Raw genomic sequence first — 23,365 nt, forward strand, 5'->3', positions numbered from 1 at the left:
AAAAAGCATAACCTCTCCGAAACACTGATTTCTGTACTATATATATACTCTACTTACTATCTCTGTGTAGCTCACTTCCTGTGTAAGAACAGAAGGAAGTGTATTGAGCGAGTCCTGGTGTGTGATGGTCGCTCTGACTGTCCTGATGGTTCAGATGAGTTCCAGTGTCCTACTTGTCCTCTGCACTGTGATGAGGGGATGGTGTGCCTGACCAGCCAGCAGTTCTGTGATGGACAACTGGACTGTAAAGATGGCTCGGATGAGAGAAACTGCTGTACGTCCCGCTGTAATGAAAAGTTGTTTATTTAAAAGTAATTTACTGAAAGATGATCAGGGTAGTTTTTTTTTTTTTTTTTTTTTTTTTTTCCCCCTCCTCCCTGAATGATATTTGTAGATACGAAGGGCAACAAAGCTGCTGAAGCTTCACCCCTGAAATGCCGCCTCGGCTTTAAGACGTGCAGGAATGGAAGACAGTGTGTTCTCCGCAGTCATTTTTGTGATGGAGAAAAAGACTGCGAGGATGGGTCAGATGAGGACGACTGTGAGCATCAATGTCTCAAAGGTAGCCACTTTTTGTTCCCTGATTATTGACCCTTTTTATTTTAAAGATCCATCAACTAAACAGTTATTGATTATAGCTAGCCGTTGATGTTTTTATCCATCAGTATTATACACTACTCACAATAAGTTAGGGATATTGTGAGACTTGATAAATGTCATACATACGGTGTTTGTATTACTTCAGACATTTTTTGGGATAGGGAGGCAATTGTATTGGGGTGATAGAAACGCCTCATTTTGTGCTTTCCATGTAAAGGGCCAATTCCAAAAGACAACCTTTTTAATTTTATTTGTATAGCGCTTTTAACAATCGTCATTGTTGCAAAGCAACTTTTCACAATCCAAATAATTAAAGTCTGTATGGAATTTGAGTGTGCATGAATTAAAATGAGCAGGTTGTCCCTAATGAGCAAGCCGAGAGCAACAGTGACAAGAAAAAGCTCAGATGGTAATAGGAAGAAACCTTGAGAGGAACCGGACTCAACAGGGAACCCATTCTCATTTAGGTGAAATAGAAAGCGGGACTTGATCTGCATTTATACTGTTAGGTGGCAGCAAGTTCAGCTATAACAGTTGATGTTAATATGGAGTCCAGGTAGTTATTGGAGAATCAGAAAGACTTGAAGGAAATTCCAGTCTTGAACTATCGAGCAACTGCAGCCAAGTCCTCAGGATGAAAGGACCCATTCTGTGTGTATAAAAAGCTGGTATTGTCAGTCAGTCATTCCAAGTTCATCATTCAAACAGCCATAAGCACATGACATCACTTAACGGACGAGCAGCGCCACCTGGCCATGGCGTGCCTTCGGGTCGATGGCAGGCAGTCAGATGTTGCTTGTGAACTTGGTGTCTTTCAAAGTGTCATCAGCAGATTTGCATCAAGACACAGAACTACTGGCAGAGTTCATGACAGACCCAGGAGTGGAGCCGGACGAGTGACTGAGTGCATAGGTTCTTTAGGTACTGGTCATCGTTGCAGTCTGACATCACAGCTGCAGGCCTGTTTTCGAGATGCGAGTGGTACTAGGGTTTCCAGACAAACCATTTGCAACCGACTCCCCCGCTTTGGCTTGAATGCCAGGCGACCGTTGCAGGTGACTCCTGACACCAAGACACCAGCGTAAATGTTTGCAGTGGGCACAAGACCATATGACCTGGACAATGCAGCAGTGGTCTGCTGTCCTGTTTACTAAGTGTCGGGTAACCTTGCTGGAGAAGGCGAGGTGAGCGATACGCTGAGGTCAACATGGTCCACAGGGTTAGCTTTGGTGAAGGGGGTGCAACAGTCTGGGCAGGCATCACCAGTCAGCGCAAAACCGATTTGGTTAATGTACATGGCTCAGTCACTGCACGTTCTTACCTCAGAGACAACATAGGACCCATCATCATCCCCCAATTACGCTAGTACGCCCCCAACTTTCTTGTCTTGGAAGTTGGAGTGCCTCATATGGTATGGCCATCAATGTCCCCTGACCTGAACCCCGAAGAGCTTGTCTGAGACCAGTTAAAGCAGACACTGAATGATCGTACCCCACCCCCACGTGACCTGGCAGAACAGCGGGTAGCACTTGTGGAAGAGTGGAACGCATTGCCTCAGATCATCATGATGAGGCTAGTGAGGAGCATACGATGTCGCGGTCATTGCGGCAAATGGTGGAAACACTACTATCCCGCTACTGACATTGTCAATTTTTTTATTTGGGGCCATCCCTGTTATTGTCTAAATTTTTGGGGTAATAAATATTAAACTAATAAATGGTGTTTCTTCTCATACATGATTAGTAATATCAAAGGGAACTTTGCTTTTCCTATTTGCTCTGAATTTGAAGGAAATAAGTAACTCATGTAAATAATATCCATTACTTATTGTGAGGTAGTGTACATTGCTTTAAATACACACTTTTTTTTTTTTTTTTGTGGCATACTTTCAATGTAATAATCCTCAGTGGCTATTTTCTTGTATTACTTTTAGGACAGTTTCAGTGTGCTCATGGAAGAATGTGTATAGACAAGAAGCTGGTGTGTGATGGGACTCCTCAGTGTCAGGACCGCTCTGATGAAATGGGCTGCTTCACACGCACCAAGAGCTGCAGCCATCGCTGCGACAATAAGACCCACTGCATCCCGGAAAACTTCCTGTGTGATGGAGAGAGAGACTGTGTAGATGGCAGTGATGAAGCAGATTGCTGTGAGTTTTTAGCTATTCTATATCCCAGTCATAGCTTGTATTAATTTATTTAATCTGATTTGAGATTGCGGTGTTAGGAGTTTGTAATCATTAGTTTGAGTAAATTATTCAAGGTTTTTTTTATTTTTTTATTTTTTAACTGCACTATACAATGCTGCTTTAAAAATCAATCCCACCATTCACTTTTGATTCCATGATAAATTTGCTCATTCTTTCATGGTGGAACGATTAATCAACATTGGCATTTAAAACCAATAATCAAATTGGTTGGCAATTAATTTGTCATGATCCAATTTAATTGTCGGTTGTAATTTAATAATGGATTCCTGTGTGAACATTCTGACATGTAGGTTTTGGGCTTACTGGAGTGAGTAATAACATGATGGTTAACACCTTCTCGAGACCAAAATCTTTTCATTTTGGAATCATTTCTCTCTTAATTCAAGCAGAAGAGCTGGAAGCGACAAGTGAATTATACTGTACATGCGCCAATTTGCTTTTGAGCTGCACGCACGCATTGTGGCTCACCCCAACACACTAATTAGCCATATTTTCTTCAGGTGTGTCCCTTTCCCAGTTGCCTCACACTTGGGCTCTTCATACTTCATGTTTAAACCTGTCCATGCCACTTAACCACGCCCCTTCACCACAGACAATTGGTTTTAACGTTTCAACTTAACTCCAAAATTTTCTTTTAGCTTTTATAGTTATATTTTATTGCTGCTATTTTGCTTTAACTTAAGGAAAGTTAATTAAAAGACATTTTTTAATAAAAATCACCTTTATCTTTATTTAATTTATGCATTAAAAGCTCAAGCTAATTTTTTAAAGCTGATGGCTAAATAAGAGCTATTCACTAATGAATCTGTTGGATAACAAATTGTACAATTAGTCGCTTTTATAATTTTGATTTTCAAAACAGTTTATAGGCTGGAACTGACTAGGATTACTCCCATAAGCATCTCTTAATGTTAAAATAATGCACAGCTGTCAAAGCAGGAGTCCAAAGTCATTGTAGGCTGAATAGTATTTACCAAATTTTTTCTCGCACTCTTCATGTTAAGATTTTCTTTCCTTGGCAGTTTTAAAATTCTAAAACAGTTGGCTAAGATGTTTTACCATTTTACACTTCCATGTTGGGCACGTGCAGTTAGCATTTTTTTTTATATAGGAATGTTACTCATACTTTATGCCTGATAACGCTACAGTCATTTCCTAAGTGCACAGAAAAGCATGCAACATGTTTTTTCAGGAATTTTTAACGATTCAAGTTAGTTGCCCTATATCATTTAAATTACATGGGAAATCCACTGATTTCGCTCCCCCCACCCCCCACGTTTATAATTGAATGAATATTGTCCCATCAATAATGTTGGACAACATATATAAAGTTAATAATTGGTTACGTTTCTGGTTGTATTCTTTAGACAAAAGTGACAAAGTCGAAGAAACCCTGAAATGTCCTGTGGGCTTCAAGCTGTGCAGGGATGGAAGTGAGTGTATTCTGTACAGTCGTGTGTGTGATGGAAAAACGGACTGCAAGGACTGGTCGGATGAGGAAGACTGTAGACGCAAATGTAAATCTTCACTCCTCCTAATACGTGCTTAGGTCGTTCATACTGCATCATGTACATTTTATTTATTTATTTATTTTTTTCCCCCCATTGTCATCACTGTAGATTCTAAATTTGAATCGACTCCAGAACCGGCCTGTAAAAGTCCCTCTGTAAAGTGTGAAGGCACGTCGTCGTGCATCAGTCAGTCTCAGTTCTGTGACGGGACGTTAGATTGTCCTGATGGGTTTGATGAGCTCCACTGTTTACACGCCTGCTCAGATCCAGGTAACGTATGAAAACAAAGCATTACATCACTGAAACACTGCTATTGAAATTTCTAACTGCTTTCTTCTACCCTATTTAGCTCACTTCTTGTGTAAGAACAGAAGGAAGTGTCTTGATCGAGTCCTGGTGTGTGATGGTCGCCCTGACTGTCCTGATGGATCAGATGAGTTGCTGTGTCCTACTTGTCCTCTGCACTGTGACGAGGGGACGGTGTGTCTTACCACTCAGCAGTTTTGTGATGGACAACTGGACTGTAAAGACGGCTCGGATGAGAGAAACTGCTGTAATGAAAAGTTAATTTGAAAGTAGTATGGTCAGGGTTGATATTTTTAATTTATTACTTTTTTCTCTCCCCCTCTGAATAATTTTTGTAGATAAGAATGGTAAAAAAACTGCAGCATCTTTACCCCTGAAATGCCGACTGGGCTTTAAAAGGTGCAGGGATGGAAGACAGTGTGTTCTCTCTAATAATTTTTGTGATGGAGAAAAAGACTGCAAGGATGGGTCAGATGAGGACGACTGTGAGCAGCAATGTAAAAAAGGTAGACACTTCTTATTTCTGTGATTTAATTTACTTTTTTTTTTCTTTTTTTCCAAATTTAAAGATCCATCAGCTAACCAGTTGTCATTGATTGTAGCTAGCTGTTGATATTTTTATACATGATTATTATACTGTATGTTACTACCCATTATTTATTAGCTTTTGCTTTTTTGTATTACTCCAGGACAGTTCCAATGTGCTCATGGGAGAATGTGTATAGACAAGAAGCTGGTGTGTGATGGGACTCCTCAGTGTCAGGACCGCTCTGATGAAATGGGCTGCTTCACACGCACCAAGAGCTGCAGCCATCGCTGCGACAATAAGACCCACTGCATCCCGGAAAACTTCCTGTGTGACGGAGAGAGGGACTGCGTAGATGGCAGTGATGAAGCAGATTGCTGTGAGTTATGTGTCTATAAATCATAGCAAGTGGACCAAAGTTAGTATTTTGGCGCTACTGACTAATCTAATTTGTTAAGAGAATATTGTGGATGTTTCCCATTATATAAAGAAAATTGTGATGTGTAATTGGAGAAATAGTCTACGAGGATGGATCGGTAAAAATGACTTTAGATGCAAATGGAAATGTTCACTTATTATTAATAAACAATCTTTATCCTCCTGCCCAGCAGTCAGTGTAGCTACTAGAGTTGAATCGACTCCAGAACCGGCCTGTAAAAGTCCCTCTGTAAAGTGTGAAGGCACGTCGTCGTGCATCAGTCAGTCTCAGTTCTGTGACGGGACGTTAGATTGTCCTGATGGGTTTGATGAGCTCCACTGTTTACATGCCTGCTCAGATCCAGGTAACGTATGAAAACAAAGCATTACATCACTGAAACACTGCTATTGAAATTTCTAACTGCTTTCTTCTACCCTATTTAGCTCACTTCTTGTGTAAGAACAGAAGGAAGTGTATTGATCGAGTCCTAGTGTGTGATGGTCGCTCTGACTGTCCTGATGGGTCAGATGAGTTGCTGTGTCCTACTTGTCCTCTGCACTGTGACGAGGGGACGGTGTGTCTTACCACCCAGCAGTTCTGTGATGGACGACTGGACTGTAAAGATGGCTCGGATGAGAGAAACTGCTGTATGTTAAATTTTTTAAAATAACTTTTAAAAGCAAAATTATGTGCTTATTTGCATTTATTTTAAATAAACATTCCTGATTTGTATTTTGTAGTGAAGAGTAATAAAGATGCAGGAACGCTTAAATGTGCTGTGGGCTTCAAACCATGCAGGGATGGAAGCAAGTGCATCCTCCACCATCATGTGTGTGATGGAGAAAAGGACTGCAAGGATGGGTCAGATGAGGCGGACTGTAAACACAAATGTAAATGCCCATCCTATGTCCAACTAGATCTAGATACTTTATATTGTACCATATTCAGTTTTTTTTAAACTTCTCACCCCCACCCCCCTCCCAGCTGTCACTGTAGCTGCTACAGTTGAACCGACTCCAGAACCAGCCTGTAAAAGTCCCTCTGTAATGTGTGAAGGCACGTCGTTGTGCATCAGTCAGTCTCAGCTCTGTGACGGGATGTTGGATTGTCCTGATGGGTTTGATGAGCTCCACTGTTTGCATGCCTGCTCAGATCCAGGTTACATATAAAATAGTGTTTATGAACATTACTGCTTAAAAATACAATTTCCGACTGCTGCCTGACATTCTTTTGCAGCCCAGTTCCTGTGTAAGAACAGAAGAAAGTGTATTGAGCGAGTCCTGGTGTGTGATGGTCGCTCTGACTGTCCTGATGGATCAGATGAGTTGCCGTGTCCTACTTGTCCTCTACACTGTGACGAGGGAACGGTGTGCCTGACCAGCCAGCAGTTCTGTGATGGACAACTGGACTGTAAAGATGGCTCGGATGAGAGAAACTGCTGTACGTCCCGCTGTAATAAACAACTTTTCATTTAAAAGTAATTGAGCATTTGATCAGGGTTGATTTATTTATTTATCTATTTATTTTTTCTTTCTCTAAATATTTGTAGATAAGAAGGGCAACAAAGCTGCAGAAGCTTTACCCCTAAAATGCCGTCTGGGCTTTAAGACGTGCAGGGATGGAAGACAGTGTGTTCTCCGCAGTCATTTTTGTGATGGAGAAAAAGACTGCGAGGATGGGTCAGATGAGGACAACTGTGAGCAGCAATGTAAAAAAGGTAGCCACTTCTTGTTTCCTTGATTATTGACCCTTTTTATTTTAAAGATCCATTAACTAAACAGTTGTCATTGATTGTAGCTTGCTGTTGATACTTTTATACATCAGTATTATATATTGCTATAAATTTACTAGCTTTTCTCTATGGCATGCTTTCAATGTAGTAATTCTCAGCGGCTGTTTGCTTGTATTACTCTCAGGACAGTTTCAATGTGCTCATGGGAGAATGTGTATAGACAAGAAGCTGGTGTGTGATGGGACTCCTCAGTGTCAGGACCGCTCTGATGAAATAGGCTGCTTTACACGCACCAAGAGCTGCAGCCATCGCTGCGACAATAAGACCCACTGCATCCCGGAAAACTTCCTGTGTGATGGCGAGAGAGACTGCGTAGATGGCAGTGACGAAGCAGATTGCTGTGAGTTTGAGCTATGTTGTGATCTTAACTTGTCAATTTTTTTTTTTTTTTTTTTTTAAATAATGACGTAATTACCTTTTTAGGTAACTTGGTGTGTGTGATGTATAACCGGTCTTTTATTAACATTTGTAGTCTGAATGTTATTCACTATTTATAGAATAACCCAGAAGGCAAACAGTATTGCTAAAATGAATTTACAGTGGAACCTTGGATTATGAGCCTAATTTGTTCTGGAAGCGGGCTCATATTCCAAAACACTCATAAACCAAATTAAATTTAAAATAAGAAATAATGGAAACTCAAATTATTCGTTCCACAGCCCCAAAAAATAAATACATAAAAACAATTAACACAAAATATAAAGTAAAAATGATACAAACTAACCTGCACTTTACCTTTTAAAAAAAAAAAAAAGTAAATATAAATCCAAACAGATAAGTGTTTCCATTTGTGCGCGCTGTGTGTGTGAAGCTAAAGTTGGAAGCCTCTCCCCCTAGTGCTCCATAAGAGCAGAAAAATGGCACCTGGAGGACATGCATTGATCACTAGGCATGCTTTTTTTTTTTTAATGGAGTGGGATTTGTGCATTTATGACTGGTTTTCTATCTTTACAGCTACTGATAATGAAGATTCAGTCAACAGTAAGGCCTCATCTGAAGCTCAGGCAATAGTTTTATCAGCTCACTATCCGGACTGTAAAAGCCCCTCTGTGTTGTGTGAAAGCACATCAATGTGCATGTCCCCTGTTCAACTCTGTGATGGAAAGCTGGATTGTCCTGATGGTTCTGATGAACTCTCCTGTATACATTCATGTCAAAACATGGGTAATGTGCATAGTTGTCTAAAATTTTTAATTTTTTATTGTCCTACAACCAAAACCGTATGCGAGTAACACTTCCCTGTACATTTTAAAGGTGACTTCCTTTGTAAGGACAGGAGGAAGTGTATTGAGCAATATCTGGTGTGTGATGGACGCCCAGACTGCACTGATGGTTCTGATGAGGTGGAATGTTCTGCTGCTGCAGTGCCAGAAAGTGGAGCTTCTTTAAGGTGTCGTTGGGGGTCGGTGCTTTGTAAGGATGGAAGCGACTGCATCCTGTACCATCATGTGTGTGACGGAGAGGTCGACTGTAAGGATAAATCTGATGAAGACGGATGTGACCTTCAGTGTAATCCAGGTCCGATGTAACAAGCATTTGTTTATTCAGGGCAACTGTATAGTGTGTGTGTTTTTTTTTTTTTTTTTTTTTTTTTTTTTTTTTTTGCTGCTTCTATGTATTTGTAGGACCTGCATTCACAAAGATCTTAAGCCTAAAAGTTGTTCCTAGTGATGAAATAAGAAAATTCTTAGAATTTCCTGTTAAATTAAGGACTAAATCTTAGTAATGATAAAAGCGATTCATAACACATCTTGGACTTAAAAACAGCTCCTAAAAAAGAAGTCTTCGACTCTTAACATTTAAGTCTAAGAGGCTTAAGAGTTTCTATAGCAGAGGACAAAATGGCAGAAAGAAAAAATATTTTTCAGACACTGAACATGAAACTAAAACACTGCTCTTTTGTCCAATTTGGTTTTCTTACTCAAAGTTGCTCTGAAGTTTCCTAAATCACTTTGTCTAGGTCTCCCAGCTAGGACTTTTTAAGATAATATAGGTGCTCTCTGGGAGAATTCTAAGGAGCTTTGTGAATACAGGCCCAGGTCTTTTCATTTATTTATTTTTTAATTAAATTATCAATGTATCATCCCTTTCTTGGTTACTGCTACCCATCTTATTGCTTCTTGTAGCACTAACATTAAAATTGCATCTTACTAAAAATTTGCCGCTTAAGTTGTTATCTTTCAAGAAGCAGTATTGAGCTTCTTGAAAATCTGAAATGAGCTGCTATTTAAAGATGCTTCAAATGTCATCAGTTTAGGAAACTTTTACTGAACTTAAGTTAATTGTTAGGACTGGGGCAGAGGTCAAAGGGCTTGTAGAGGAAAAAGCTTCATGTACAATAAAAGCTAGTTTTTATTTTATTTTTTTTAGGGCAATTTTGAATTTTCTGCTGCTTATTTTCACCAATTAACGTTCTTCAAAACTTGCAAAATTACATGGAATGGTTGAATATGGCAGCACAAATTTACATTAGCTCAGTGCCATCTCGGTTCCTTCAGGATTATTTTGGAGCCTGTGCTTATTTTATTTCTTTATTTACTCGCAGGTCAGTTTCAGTGTCGCCATGGCAGAAAGTGCATAGACGGAAAGCAGGTATGTGATGGGATTCCTCAGTGTTCGGATAACTCTGATGAATCGACGTGCTGGAAGCCTACGAGAAGCTGCGCCTTGCGCTGTGATCAAAACAGTCGCTGTATTCCAGAAGTATTTCTTTGCAATGGGATTAGGGACTGCTGGGATGGATCAGACGAAACTGACTGTGGTGAGTCAACATCCTTACCTAAATTATGCTACATTTGCAATATGTGCTGCAGAAATTCACCTTTGCGCCAGATCTAGTAGAAATGCTGGTAGGTTTGTGTCCACAGGAGTGCAACAATGTGACTCTTTAAAAGTATCTTTCTGGGAGGTTACGGAGTTACTGTAATGGTGCAGCATTTGCTTACCCCCCATCTCCCCCGACCCCCTCCCTTTCTCCCCTCTCCCAACAGGCAACCCTGGATCACAATCCCGTTGCACAAGCCCATATGTACCATGCCTGGGAACCTCAAAGTGCATCTCCCAGAGTCAGCTTTGTGATGGCAAAAAGGACTGTGCTGATGGTTCTGATGAAAGACCATGCCTTCAGAGCTGTCCCTATGATGGTAGTTAACATTTCTAAAGCATTTTAGAAAATTTCTTGAGATGTCTAATAAGACTTTCAAATGTCGTCTTCTCTAGATGACTTCCTCTGTAAAGATAAAAGAAGGTGCATTGACAGGAAGTTGGTGTGCGATGGACGTTTGCACTGTACTGATGCTTCTGATGAGGTGGACTGTCCCACCGTAGCTGTTTATACTACCGAAGCAGCTCCCGTGAAGTGCCGTTTTGGTTTGACACCTTGTAAGGATGGCAGTGACTGTATCCTGCACAATCATGTGTGTGATGGAGAGATTGACTGCCGAGATGGATCTGATGAAGTGGAATGTGATGTTAGTTGCGAAACCGGTAAGAGAAACCATAAAGCATTCTACGTACTGTATATTTGGCCTTTTGGTTTAACAGATTTTTGTTCTTAAACTATTTCTAGGGCATTTTCAATGTGCTCATGGAAGGAAGTGCATCGATGCTACCTTTGTGTGTGATGGTAAGCCACATTGTCAGGATCGCTCAGATGAAATGGACTGCTTTACACGCACCAAGAGCTGTAGCCATCGCTGTGACAATAAGACCCACTGCATCCCGGAAAACTTCCTGTGTGACGGGGAGCGAGACTGCGTAGATGGAACTGATGAAGCGGACTGTGGTATGAAATTTAAAATGTACTTTATTATTTAATCATTACTGGCATTACTGTCCGACTTTTTGTATTCATCCCTAATACAAATTGCTACAATGTTGAGATTTTCTCACAGCAGTCTTGGGTTTAAAAAAAAAAAAAAAGTAGTGTTCATCACTAGGTTTCAACATATTGACCATGTTTTTATTTAATATAATGGTTGTATTCACTTCTTAATCTCATGCTATAGGCTACCCTACACAGGTGAAAATCTGTAACGCAACCTTGGTGTTGTGTCGAGGAGGAAAAGTGTGCATCTCTAAAGCTAAACTGTGTGATGGAAATCATGACTGTCCAGATGGCTTTGATGAAGAATCTTGTGTCAAAAGATGTGCAAAAGCAGGTGCTGAGACCGTTGAGATTGTAAATGTTTTTAAAAAGAGATTAAATCCATCTTGTAAAGTTGTATAATGTTTCATGGGAATCGTTGAAATCGAATTAATATTTGCTTTTATTAAATATAGGTGACTTTCTGTGTAAGGACAGAAGGAAGTGTGTTGAGAGTCGTTTGGTCTGTAATGGGCGCTCCGACTGCACTGATGGTTCTGATGAGGAGGGATGTCCTGCTGGTACTATAAAGCCAAATATAGCCGGTCCACTAAAATGCCGTTTAGGCTGGAAACATTGCAAGGACAGAAGCGAGTGTGTGCTCTACAGTCACCTATGTGATGGAGAAGCCGATTGTAAAGATGGCTCTGATGAACAAGACTGTCAATACCAGTGTAGACGAGGTGAAATATTTATATATATATATATCTGTTAACCTTATGCCTGTCTGATTTAACATGTAACAAGTGTCATGTCTTGTAAAATTCTTCCCCAGACCAATTCCAATGTGCTCATGGAAGGTTGTGCATAAATAAGAAGCTGGTGTGTGATGGGACTCCTCAGTGTCAGGACCGCTCTGATGAAATGGGCTGCTTTACACGCACCAAGAGCTGCAGTCATCACTGTGACAATAAGACCCACTGCATCCCGGAAAACTTCCTGTGTGATGGAGAGAGGGACTGTGTAGATGGATCTGATGAAGCGGACTGTAGTAAGTGGCATAAGTTAATGGGGTTGTAAAATATTAGCCTATAATGGCTTTTTTTCTTTTTGTATATAATGTAATTATCACTAAATAGCGAAATGTATATAGATGCTGACAATCACATGGATACAGAACATGGGCCTTCAACAAGTGTTGCAGCAAATAAGTGTATAGTGTCTTTGTAATGTTACAATTTCGTTTTACTGGAGCTAAGGAGCCCAAACATGTTTCTGTGCACAAAGTGGCCTCTATAAAGGCGTGCTTCGCCAAGGCTGAAGTCGAAAAACTGAAGTGGCCAGCACAGAGTCTTGACCTTAATCTCACTGAACACCTTTGGGATGAATTCAAGCACCAACTTTATCCCTTGAGTCCTTGCCTGATGTCACTTGCTAAATGGGCGGAAATCCTAGTGGTCCAATATTTAGTGGAAAGACTTTGCAGAAGAGTGATGTCATGGCTGCAAAGAGGGATTAAATATATAAGGGAGATTTAAAAAAAAAAAAAAAAGGTCAGGTTTCCACAAAGATTTGGCCATGTATGTTTACTTTCTATAAGAAGTAATATATTAATTATTCTTGTCAGGTGAGGGTCATTGACTAGCTAAATTATTAAAGTGAAGATGGTAGTATACATTCAAACTCTCCTTTTTTTGGGGGGAGGGGGGGGGGGAGTAGTACGCTTAAAAAAGGCTTTTACATGTTTTCTACATTGTGCATTACTGTTCTTTATACATAAGGTGCAATGATGGGCTCACAGCCGAAAGTGTAAAAGGCTGCATAACCAATTAAATGCTTGATCGTGGAACTTTAATAATCAACTTTTAAATAAGTTCAACTTTTTTTTTTTTTTTTTTCCTTTTGATCTGTATTTTACAGTTAAAAGTCCTAAAAAAGATTCGGGAACTCCGTCCCTGAAATGTGCTGTGGGTTTTAAACCATGCATGGATGGCAGTAAGTGTATCCTGTACAGTCATGTATGTGACGGAGAAAAGGACTGCCAGGATGGGTCGGATGAGGAAGACTGTCGACGCAGATGTAATAATCAACACCTTTTGTCAGTAAGAGCAACAAGTTTTACTGCTTATGCATCCATTTTAATTGCTTCTAAATTCTCTCCCAGCTGTCACTACTATAGCTCCTACACTTCAAACTACTCTTAAACCAGCCTGTAAAAGTCCCTCTGTAAAGTGTGAAGGCACGTCGTTGTGCATCAGTCAGTCTCAGTTCTGTGACGGGACGTTAGATTGTCCTGATGGATTTGATGAGCTCCACTGTTTACACGTCTGCTCAGATCCAGGTAACGTGTGAAGAAAAAGCATACCATCTCTGAAACACTGATTTCTGTACTATATATACTCTACTTACTATCTCTTCTCTGTGTAGCTCACTTCCTGTGTAAGAACAGAAGGAAGTGCATTGAGCAAGTCCTGGTGTGTGATGGTCGCTCTGACTGTCCTGATGGTTCAGATGAGTTCCAGTGTCCTACTTGTCCTCTGCACTGTGACGAGGGGACGGTGTGCCTGACCAGCCAGCAGTTCTGTGATGGACGACTGGACTGTAAAGATGGCTCAGATGAGAAGAATTGCCGTATGCTGTTCTTTACAGTATAATTAATTAACCTTTTAAGCAGAAAACATGTACTGTGCAACATGCTACAATACTGTGCTGAATGTTTCTCCAGATAATAGTGGCAGAAATGCTGCAAAAGGTTCCCTGAAATGCTCTCTGGGCTTTCAACCATGCAGGGACGGAAGTGACTGTATCCTTTACAGCCATGTGTGTGATGGAGAGAAGGATTGCAAGGATGGGTCAGATGAAAAGAACTGTGAACAGCAGTGTAAAAAAAGTAAGTTTCATGATTAACCATACTGGAAAATTTAATTTTCTTTAATTAATTTAATTTATTTAGCTTTAATATTCAGGTTCTATTTACAGAAGTGCAGTACAATCCATAGGATCCTGTAGTTCCATAAATTTTGGCCTGATCTTTAATCTATACAAGCCTGAGTAACTTTTTTTTTTTTTTTTTTTTTTTTTTTTTATCCTTATAGGCCAGTTCCAATGTGCTCATGGGAGGAAGTGTATAGACAAAAAGCAGGTGTGTGATGGGACTCCTCAGTGTCAGGATCGCTCTGATGAACTGAACTGTTTTAAACTCTCTGAATCCTGCAGCCATTACTGTGATAACAGAAGCCACTGCATCCCTGAAACCTTCCTTTGTGATGGAGAGAGGGACTGTTTAGATGGCACTGATGAGACCAGCTGTGGTGAGGAGTATTCAACTTAAAAAAAAAAAATCGGGTACAGTGGAACCTTAGATTGCGAGTAACGCGGTTTGCAAGTGTTCAGGAAGTCGAGCAAAGATTTTTAATAAATTTTGACTTGGAAAACGAACAAGTCTTGGTTTTACGAGTAATGAGTATCATGCATGCGCTTGTTGTTTTGGTGCCGAGCATCACGTGATCAAAACTGAGCCAAGGGTTTCTCTTTCTTGTGCTGTGGAATTATGGGTAATCGTCTCCACTGCTGTGTCTTAGTGCGCGTCTCTTACTGATATAATCAACATACGTGCACGCGTGTACTTTATTATACCACTGTCCTCATGTGTACATATTTTTATGTAATTTTTTGGGCTGTGGAATGAATGGTTTGAGTTTCTATTTCTCATGGATAAATTAAATTTGGTTTACGAGTGCTTTGGAATACGAGCCTGCTTCCGGAACGAATTATTCTTGTAATCCAAGGTTCCACTGTACATTAGTATTCATTGGTCCTATAAAATGTATGTTAACCGCTTTTAAAAAATATATATATTTTTAGCAAAAGAGCCATGTTTACGTGGGCAGTTTCAGTGTGCCAGTGGACAGTGTGTGCCCACAAGCTTGCACTGTGATGGTCATGCAGATTGCCACGATCATTCCGATGAAAAGAATTGCCGTAAACCTCCACACTGCCCCCTGGAGCGGCGCTGCCCCAATAGCCATGTGTGCCTGGAGAAAGAATGGTTCTGTGATGGAGACAAAGATTGCACTGATGGATCAGATGAACAGGTGATATCCCAAAAGTCCAAGTATCTTGGCTCATAATTTGCAAAATATAAAGAACAAACGGTTAAATAATTTAGGAACAAAATCTATATATTTCTTTAATCATTTAGAACTGCAAGGCCACTCCTATGCAATGTGGGACACTCCAGTGGTCTTGTGAGTCTAAAAGTCAGTGCGTTCCCACGTTTTGGAGGTGTGATGGTGTCAAGGATTGTAAAGACGAAAGTGATGAAGTTGGATGTGAGTATGCGTCTTAATACCCATAAAGATTCATGTGAGCGTGTAAACTGTTAATTATCGTAGGTAAACACACTGCCTGGTCATTTAGAACATTTGAGGTCATCAGCTGATTTCATTTTATTGCCGCATAACGCTGCTCATTTATAGACCCTGCTAGCTATCTTAACTTGCTAAAGTAAACAGGAATCATTTTCACACTAACTAGACATCAAATTGAGTGCTGTAATTAAAGCTAAAGGTGATTTTTGAATGAAGATTCTTTTTGGCCAGGCAATGTATTTGCATTGCAGAAATGGTTTGAATGAATTTGCAATTTGGGTTCAGGTGACCAGCTGGAATGTCCCACGCACATGTTCAAGTGCAGCAACAGTGAGTGTTTGGGCTTCAGTCTGGTGTGTGATGGTGTTGCCAACTGTCAGGATGGTTCTGATGAGGGTGTGGGATGTCTCCTCAATAACTGCTCCAGCCCACACCCACCACAATGCGAGCATTTCTGTCTCAACACTCCCCATGGAGCGGTTAGTCACTTTATGTTCTCCATGTTCACGTGGGACTGTTTTAATTTTGTTTTGGAAGTAAGGGATGGAGCCAACTTTTTTATTTGGATGGACTCATTTTATCTATGAAAATTTGTACAGGGCCAGTGCTGGAAACTTTTTTTTTTTTCCCCCTAGTGGCCGTTTCACTATAGCATCTTTTGAAAACGATTATAACCGTTTATTAATATGTAATAAATATCCAGAAACGCCTTGGTGTTAAGTAATCAATTATTGTGACTAGTATGATGATGCTGGCACTTTATAGCTAAAAATTAATTTTAATTATAAAGTAAATTGTTTGCTGCACCCTTGAGTATTGTTTTAATTGCTCTTACTAGTATTATGATCTTTTTTTTTTTTTCCTCTGAAACTCTCAGAGGTGTGGGTGCCAAACAGGTTTCAGTATCCAAGCAGACGGTTTCTACTGTGCAGATGTAGATGAGTGTGTGGTGATTCAGCCTCCTGTGTGTAGCCACAAATGCATAAATACTCATGGCTCCTACGTGTGCCAATGTCCTCCGGGTTTTATGTTGGAGCCAGATGGCAGCAGCTGTAAGACACCAAGTATGTTCTGATGGTCTTTACTAGCCTGGATTTGCTGTATTCTTGTTATGAAAATTATATGTATTGCATAAAACTAACCATAACTCATGTGCCGTGTGTGTGTGTATGTATGTAGCCAATTTTATATTTTTTAAAAATTTGCCAATCAAGACCAGCTATACTGTGTGTATATTTTTATTAAGGTATTGAATTCATGTTCTATGCCTGCCTTACAGAGGAGCCTAGTCTTTTGGCATCAGTCCAGTTTGAGGTTGTGTTTATGGGCCTGCGGAGCGGAAACATGCAGGCACTTCTTCCCGCGGGACAGAAGCCCATCTTTTCTTTGGACTACGAGTTAAAGGTTCCGCGGGTATTTTGGGTCTGTCTGCTGGAGGAAAGTATCAAATATGCAGTGCGTGGAGAAAAGGGCAAAATCAAAACCCTTGTTAAAGGTTTGAAGGAGGCTAGAGTGTTTTCTTTTAGAGGTTCTTTTATGCTAGAAATTAGTGCACAAATGGGCTAGATTTTAATTAATTTATTTTGCAACAGTGCCCTTACTTTATTCTGTGTGGCATTAATTGTTTCTGGTCAGGTGTGAAGTCGGACTCCATTGCTATAGACTGGGTTGCGGGAAACCTGTATTGGGTGGATGGAACAGCTGGCCAGATTTTAGCTGTAAGAATTGGTGATCATATTGTAAAGCGACAAAACTTCACAGTGATTCTGGATGAAGACCTGGAACAGCCTCGCTCTTTAGTGCTTCTTCCTCAGAAAGGGTGAGTTGGCAAACTCGCAGTACTTCCTTCTATAATTGGTAATTATCAGTTGACTGTACTTAAATAAACCAATCAAAAACTTCCTTGTTTAGCCCTCAACACTTGGTTCACACAGTCTACGTGATTAAAACTCTGTAACTAATTTATCAGTGTTTGAATCTTTTTAGGATAATGCTGTGGTCAGAGATTGGGAAAGAGTCTCAAATTGAACGAGCTGGCATGGATGGTTCAGAGAGGAGGGTGCTGCTCAGCCGTGGTTTAAACTGGCCTGTAGCCATAACTGTGGATATTATGACGGACAGAATCTACTGGGCAGACGAGAAGCTCAAGTGCATCGGGTCGGCTACGATGAATGGCGAAGACGTCAGAGTAAAATGTTTTTTCAACTTATTTTGCAAAGGGCCAAATCCTTTCTGCACATGTCTTATAAACTAAAAAGCAAATGCCTCTATTTAAAAGTTTTCTAGCTAAAAGTAATCAAGGCATATTGATGTGGTATATTGATATATACATTTTTTTTTTTTTCCCCTTTTGTGAAGCTGTTGCCGTTGGCTGCAACGTCGAGCCCTTTCTCTGTGGCGGTGTTTAATGACATGGTGTACTGGTCTGACACCCAGGGACGGGCCATCCATGGGGCACACAAAATCACTGGCAAGAACAAGAAAGTTATTCTTAAAAGACCTGGCCAACCATTTGGTTTCAAAGTAAGCGTTAATTTCTCCCTTGTAGCTGGAGTTTAATTTCAATGTAGATGTTCTAAAGAGAGACTTTCTGTCCTGTTTTATGCAGATTGTCCACCCCCTCATTCAGTCCAAGGTCCTCAACCCCTGTGAGAAACTCCGATGTTCTCACATCTGTGTGCTAGCTCCAGGACTCCAGGCATTATGTCATTGCCCAACAGGGTTGCTCTTAGCTGGGGATGGATTTACCTGCATCTCACCTGAACGCTCCTCTACTTCTTTCTTAGTTCTGCTTTCTCCTACTAGACTTACTAAGGTATAAAAACAAGGGGTTGCTGTAAGAAGCTTTGTAATTGTATGCTAGTCTTATAGCTGTGTCGGGTTTTTTTTTTTTTAAAACCATTTTAATAGATTTTCCCTCTGTGTAGATTTTCACTAGAAGCCTGCATGGTCAGGTTGGACTGAAGCAGTGGCCTGGACACTATGCCCACTCTCTTCCTGGTATAAACAAAGCTTCGGATGTAGATTTGGTACTTGGTGACAGCATTCTGTACGTGGCAGATGTCAGCCAGGCATCTGTGGTGTCGTTTAAAATGGACGACTCTACATTGACACCCAAAGACAAGATGTTGCATTTACCAGGGGATACGGTGACCGCACTGGCTGTAGACTGGGTTACACGCAACTTGTATTGGAGCAGCCACAAGAAGCCTGGGATCTATGTCACATCGGCTAGTGGGAAGTTCACCAGCGTGGTTCTGCAGGCTGGTATCTGGGACACCACCTCCATTGCACTACACCCACCCACTGGCAGGATGTGCTTTACAGTTGTAGGGTCATCAGGGAATGATGCTTTGCCCCAGGTGGACTGTGCTGCCATGGATGGCAGGAATCAAATAATACTTTGGAAAAAAACGCAGCTTCCCAATTTCCTGACTTTTTCAAACCACGGTACAACAGTGTATTGGGCGGATGTTGGTAAGTTTAAAGCATGATTGAATTCAGCACTGCGCTTTCAACCTCATTTGCAACGCAAGTCAGATCATTAGCTACTTCATGACCCTTATGGGCTAAATGTAGTGTATTGCTGACTATGGTTATGGCTCTTTAAGACCAAAGTCTTGCTTTTTAGCATTTTCAGGATCTTTGGTCTGATAAGCATACACTTTCATGTGAGCAGACTCTCCTGGCCGTTTACATCCTTGTACTTTATTATGAACAGCTTTTATGGTGTTTGTATGCTGTATGACTTGTTTATACCCCATCTGGCAAATGAAATACAATTTTTCATTCAGAAAGGGGGAGGAAGATTAAATTATATTTTTTTTGGGGGGGGGTTGGGTTTCTCTCTCCAAAACTAGTCAGTTTTTGAAATGATTTATTTATTGGCTTTTTAATTTGACATACAGTTTGATTGACCTAAATGATTAAATTGGATTTTGACATTTTTATCCAACCGCTACTGAGTGTGTTGCGAAGATTCAGAGTGATTAAATTGTGTGTACTTATCACACCTCTCTCTCTTTCTCTTAGCCACTGAAGTGATTTGCTCCGTGAACGTTGATGGATCAAATTACAGGCAATATAAAACTGGAACCGGATCTTTAATTGTGTCTTTAACCCGAAGTGAAAACATCCTCTTCTGGCTCACCCGGTACAATGGTAATAACTTCAGTCCCTTTTGTCATGCCATACTGTAGGTGGTTTATTGGTTGATGCCAGCAGATGGCATTGTGGTGTGTTTGCTCCATACTTGGGTCTGTGACCTTATATATATATATATATATAATTATTATTTGTTAACCCTATTCGTTTTAATCATGTCATGGGTGATATTTCTCAGTTGTACACTAATTTCTTGCAGGCACAACCAGTGTGTGGTACAGTGATGGCTTCCGGCCTAAACAATTGTGGTTTGAAGTGCAAACAAATGTTGTGGCACTGAAGGCATACAGTGCAAACAGCCAGAAAGGTACTCTCATTTGGCATTTCTCGCACTCAGTTTTCGTTCTTAGCGATACTGTAGCTTCCTCTTCCTTTTGTTTTTCCACTGGAGTCCTCTGGGTGAAACCTGAGTAGAAGTTGAGTCATGTGACTCCTGGTGGCCTGTAAAACTAGTTCAGACAGCCACATTTCAGGCCTCTTTTTGACCAAGCCTCTTTCTCATGGCCACATATCTTTTTAAAACTAGGCTAGCAACTACATAATTTGCTGTAAGGTCACTATAGGTATTCTCTTGTTTAAAAAAAAAATCAATCAATCAAAATCTTCACATGTGATCTAACTGTTCATTTTCTTTTGGAATCAGGAACCAACCTATGTGCAAAAGATAATGGTGGGTGTAATCACTTGTGCCTGGCATACTCAGGGGGGCGTACATGCCGCTGCACACAAGGCTACATGGCAATAAATGACACCCAGTGTGCGCCTGGCCTCGAGTGTCCAGCAGGCTCCAAGCCTTGCAGAAATCGATACAAGTGCCTCCCCACCAGCAGGTTTTGCGACCAAATCACAGATTGTCAGGATGGCTCGGATGAGGAGGGATGCCATGCTAATGAAAACGAGGTGTTGGTCCACACAATGAGTGGGCAGTCCTGCAATCCTGAGTTCTGTAATGGCCGAGGGCACTGTATGACTGAAGAAGGGAAACCAGTCTGCGAGTGTGTGCAGGGGTACAGTGGGCAGTTTTGTCAGTATGAGGCATCCAGCAGCGTTCCTGCCGTACTCATAGTCCTCTTTATCATTAGCCTGGTCATCGCGGCTGCAGCGTTTCTAAAATGGAGGTATGTTCTCAGTGGTGGTTTATTCATTTATACTGTGTGTGTGCGCATATAATGTATATGCGCACGCCGTTCTAGGGTTAGAACTCGTTAATCTCTGTACCATGTTAAAGACACTGTTTTTTCTAGCCGTGGTTGACAGCTTCTTTTTTTAATACTGTTGTGGCTTTTTTACAGAAAATGGAAAGCAGAAAGGGTCCAGCCCACAGATAAGGAAACTCTCATGAAGGACATGGAGGAACAAGAGGCATCTGCTGAAAATTTTTCTAATGAGCTCTACAACCCAATGCAGGAGGTGGCAAGTTTTAGTTCAAGCTTTACATTTAAAAGTAACCTAAACTCTCTAATTTTTAACTTTTGATGTCTGATTGGATCAAATTTGTCATCTACTGTATATTGTACAGACATACAATGTATATTGGGGACAAATGTGGTGTAGGTTAACTTTATACTATACTTTTTTTGGGGTAATTTTCCCTGACAGACAAGAATACAGACACAATTTGGATATTACTGGATAATTTAAATGGTGTTCTGAGCTTTAAAATGATTATAGCATGTTATTAGTATTTTATTGTTAAATAACATGAAATAAAAAGTTCAGGGTCATTTGCGTCTTTTTTTTTTTTTTTTTTTTTTTTAATTAAAAACCCAGCATGATTTGGACAAGCATGAACAAGTATTGTGCATTTGCTTGGTCTCTGTATTATTAAATATATATATTTTTTTCTCTTCTTTCTGCAGGACCAGGCAGCACCCAGTGAATGATCTAATTATATTTTTAAAGTTCTTAAAAATAAACTATTGAGCAAACAATCCTGGTATATGCTGTTTCTTTTTTGGTATTTAAGATGGAGCTAAAGCTTAGGAAGCTTAGCTGAAGTGACACTAAAGCACTCGTTTTGGGGTGTCTGATTTAAATCTGTTTGTATAGAAATAATCACCAAGGATGACTCCAAAAATTCTCGTGTCGATCTCTAAAGGGCAGCCCACTGGTGGTGAAAAAAAATAATTTTGTAAAGGCCAAAGAAGAAACCCTTAAAAAAGTTACAGGTGACTGACTGGTAGGAAATTTTTGCTGAATTCTGAATACTTATGATTTCTTTACCTGGACAAAACGTATTTATTGTAACTTGATTTTCAAACTACACAAAGAACTGGCTGAGATTGTCTGTCCTACCAAAGATGAATCGAACATCTGGTTTTATGCATGTAACTTTTGTGTTCAAAATGTACCACAACATTGAGGTACTACTTCAGTGATCGACTTTTTAATAAACCAACAAATCTACAATAACCTTAAAGGTCTTAATTGCAGCAGTGTAATAGATTCGCATTAAATTTGAAAAACATCTTGAATGACTTGCATTGTTGATGTAAACAGTTTATATAAAGTATTATCCAACAGTTTCACTTTATGGTATATACTGTGTTTATTGTACCTGCTTTTAATTTTTTTTTGGCTACTACTGTACAGATCTTAAACAGGCTTTGACTGTGTAAATACCTAAGCAGTTGTGTGCAGACTGGTATCTTGTTTATCAAGTCGCAACACACTGCAGCTGAACCTACCTGTTTGTCTAGGCATGCAAAGTATGACTTCCTTTCGTTACCATCTAGCATGGAAATAACACACCATCAGAAGACGCCTGTGTAGCAAAGTGTTTTTTTTTTTGTGACCCCTGCATTACTTGTAGCTATAAATCTTGGCTTAAAAGAACGAGTATAACCAATTAAATTGTAAAGAAGATAAGCCCATGCATATCAGAGTTCAAAATAAATTGGGGAAGAGGTTTATTCCACCTTGCTCTCTTGAAATTATTCAGTTAGCCAAATAAGTGGCTGCAGTGCATAAGGCTAGGCGATACGAGTCGAAATTTGAGTCGTCATCACATCAAAATATGGTTTCTGCCCTGACCATGGCCTGTTCATTTGCAGGCTGTTTAAGTAATTGCTGATAATATTTTTGGCACATTTTCTAGAATTTAACCATAATCGTGCGCAAAAATAAATCTGGGGAGAGTCGTTTCTATGGGTTGCCACACCTTGTTGCTAAAGGTCCAGCAAGAAACACCAGAATACTTTACACTAACAGAAAGGAAATTGTAACTACCCTTTAGAATCATGTTCAGCTGAAAAGCATCTCAATGTACATTTTTACCCACAAAAGACCACATGGTTTATCCACCAAGAACAGGAATGAGTCTACAGTGGAAACAGGCTTACTGAAACTGGACAATTAATTGTTGACTATGTTTGGTCTTTGGACTCTCAGTATCTGCCACAATCTTTGTACAGTGAAGCATGAACAATGTGAGCTCGCATGCTTTGCTTTAACTGCTGGTTCAGCAGCCTCAATACCGGTTATGCATTATTTGAATGCCACAGAATCTGAGTATTGTAACTGACCATGTGCACATCTTTTATAGCCACAATATATCCACCTCACAATGATTACTGTACCTCCAGCATGATACACCCTGTCACAATCACAAGTCACCATATCTGGTTCCAATTAATTCAGTTTTATTTATATAGTACTTTTAACA

The 23,365-nt window shown here is 40.2% G+C and overlaps 1 protein-coding gene across 3 annotated transcripts; it reads left to right on the forward strand.

Annotated features, from left to right (window-relative positions):
- Nucleotides 1–5,514: 5,514 nt before the first annotated feature.
- Nucleotides 5,515–21,632, forward strand: si:dkey-88l16.3 (prolow-density lipoprotein receptor-related protein 1). Of its 3 annotated transcripts, none has more exons than XM_053516140.1 (32): nt 6,940–7,010; nt 7,120–7,287; nt 7,487–7,702; nt 8,317–8,526; nt 8,617–8,880; nt 9,908–10,123; nt 10,353–10,505; nt 10,582–10,848; nt 10,931–11,146; nt 11,370–11,522; nt 11,644–11,910; nt 12,003–12,218; nt 13,088–13,246; nt 13,332–13,508; nt 13,595–13,798; nt 13,893–14,057; nt 14,263–14,478; nt 15,032–15,261; nt 15,369–15,498; nt 15,823–16,016; nt 16,415–16,601; nt 16,817–17,032; nt 17,173–17,356; nt 17,524–17,725; nt 17,896–18,060; nt 18,146–18,352; nt 18,465–19,014; nt 19,570–19,698; nt 19,901–20,008; nt 20,345–20,819; nt 20,994–21,114; nt 21,561–21,632. In XM_053516140.1, exons 3-32 carry the CDS (start codon nt 7,513–7,515, stop codon nt 21,582–21,584), a joined length of 6,195 nt encoding a protein of 2,064 aa, XP_053372115.1. In that variant the 5' UTR covers nt 6,940–7,010; nt 7,120–7,287; nt 7,487–7,512; the 3' UTR covers nt 21,585–21,632. The 3 variants fall into 3 exon arrangements, with proteins under 3 accessions (XP_053372117.1, XP_053372115.1, XP_053372116.1); XM_053516141.1 differs by having other exon boundaries at nt 20,994–21,111; XM_053516142.1 differs by lacking the exons at nt 6,940–7,010; nt 7,120–7,287; nt 7,487–7,702 and adding an exon at nt 5,515–5,531.
- Nucleotides 21,633–23,365: the final 1,733 nt, after the last annotated feature.

This window comes from Clarias gariepinus, chromosome 17 (assembly GCF_024256425.1).
Source record: "Clarias gariepinus isolate MV-2021 ecotype Netherlands chromosome 17, CGAR_prim_01v2, whole genome shotgun sequence".
Taxonomy (NCBI): domain Eukaryota; kingdom Metazoa; phylum Chordata; class Actinopteri; order Siluriformes; family Clariidae; genus Clarias; species Clarias gariepinus.

What these genes read in the sequence shown, in the direction of transcription:
- si:dkey-88l16.3 (XM_053516140.1), top strand. Translation starts at nt 7,513, where the DNA reads ATGTGTATAGACAAGAAGCTGGTGTGTGATGGGACTCCTCAGTGTCAG. An exon ending in GGAAGACTGTCGACGCAGAT is followed by an intron (nt 13,247 to 13,331) that starts GTAATAATCAAC and finishes ATTCTCTCCCAG; the next exon opens with CTGTCACTACTATAGCTCCT. An exon ending in GCCAACCATTTGGTTTCAAA is followed by an intron (nt 18,061 to 18,145) that starts GTAAGCGTTAAT and finishes TGTTTTATGCAG; the next exon opens with ATTGTCCACCCCCTCATTCA.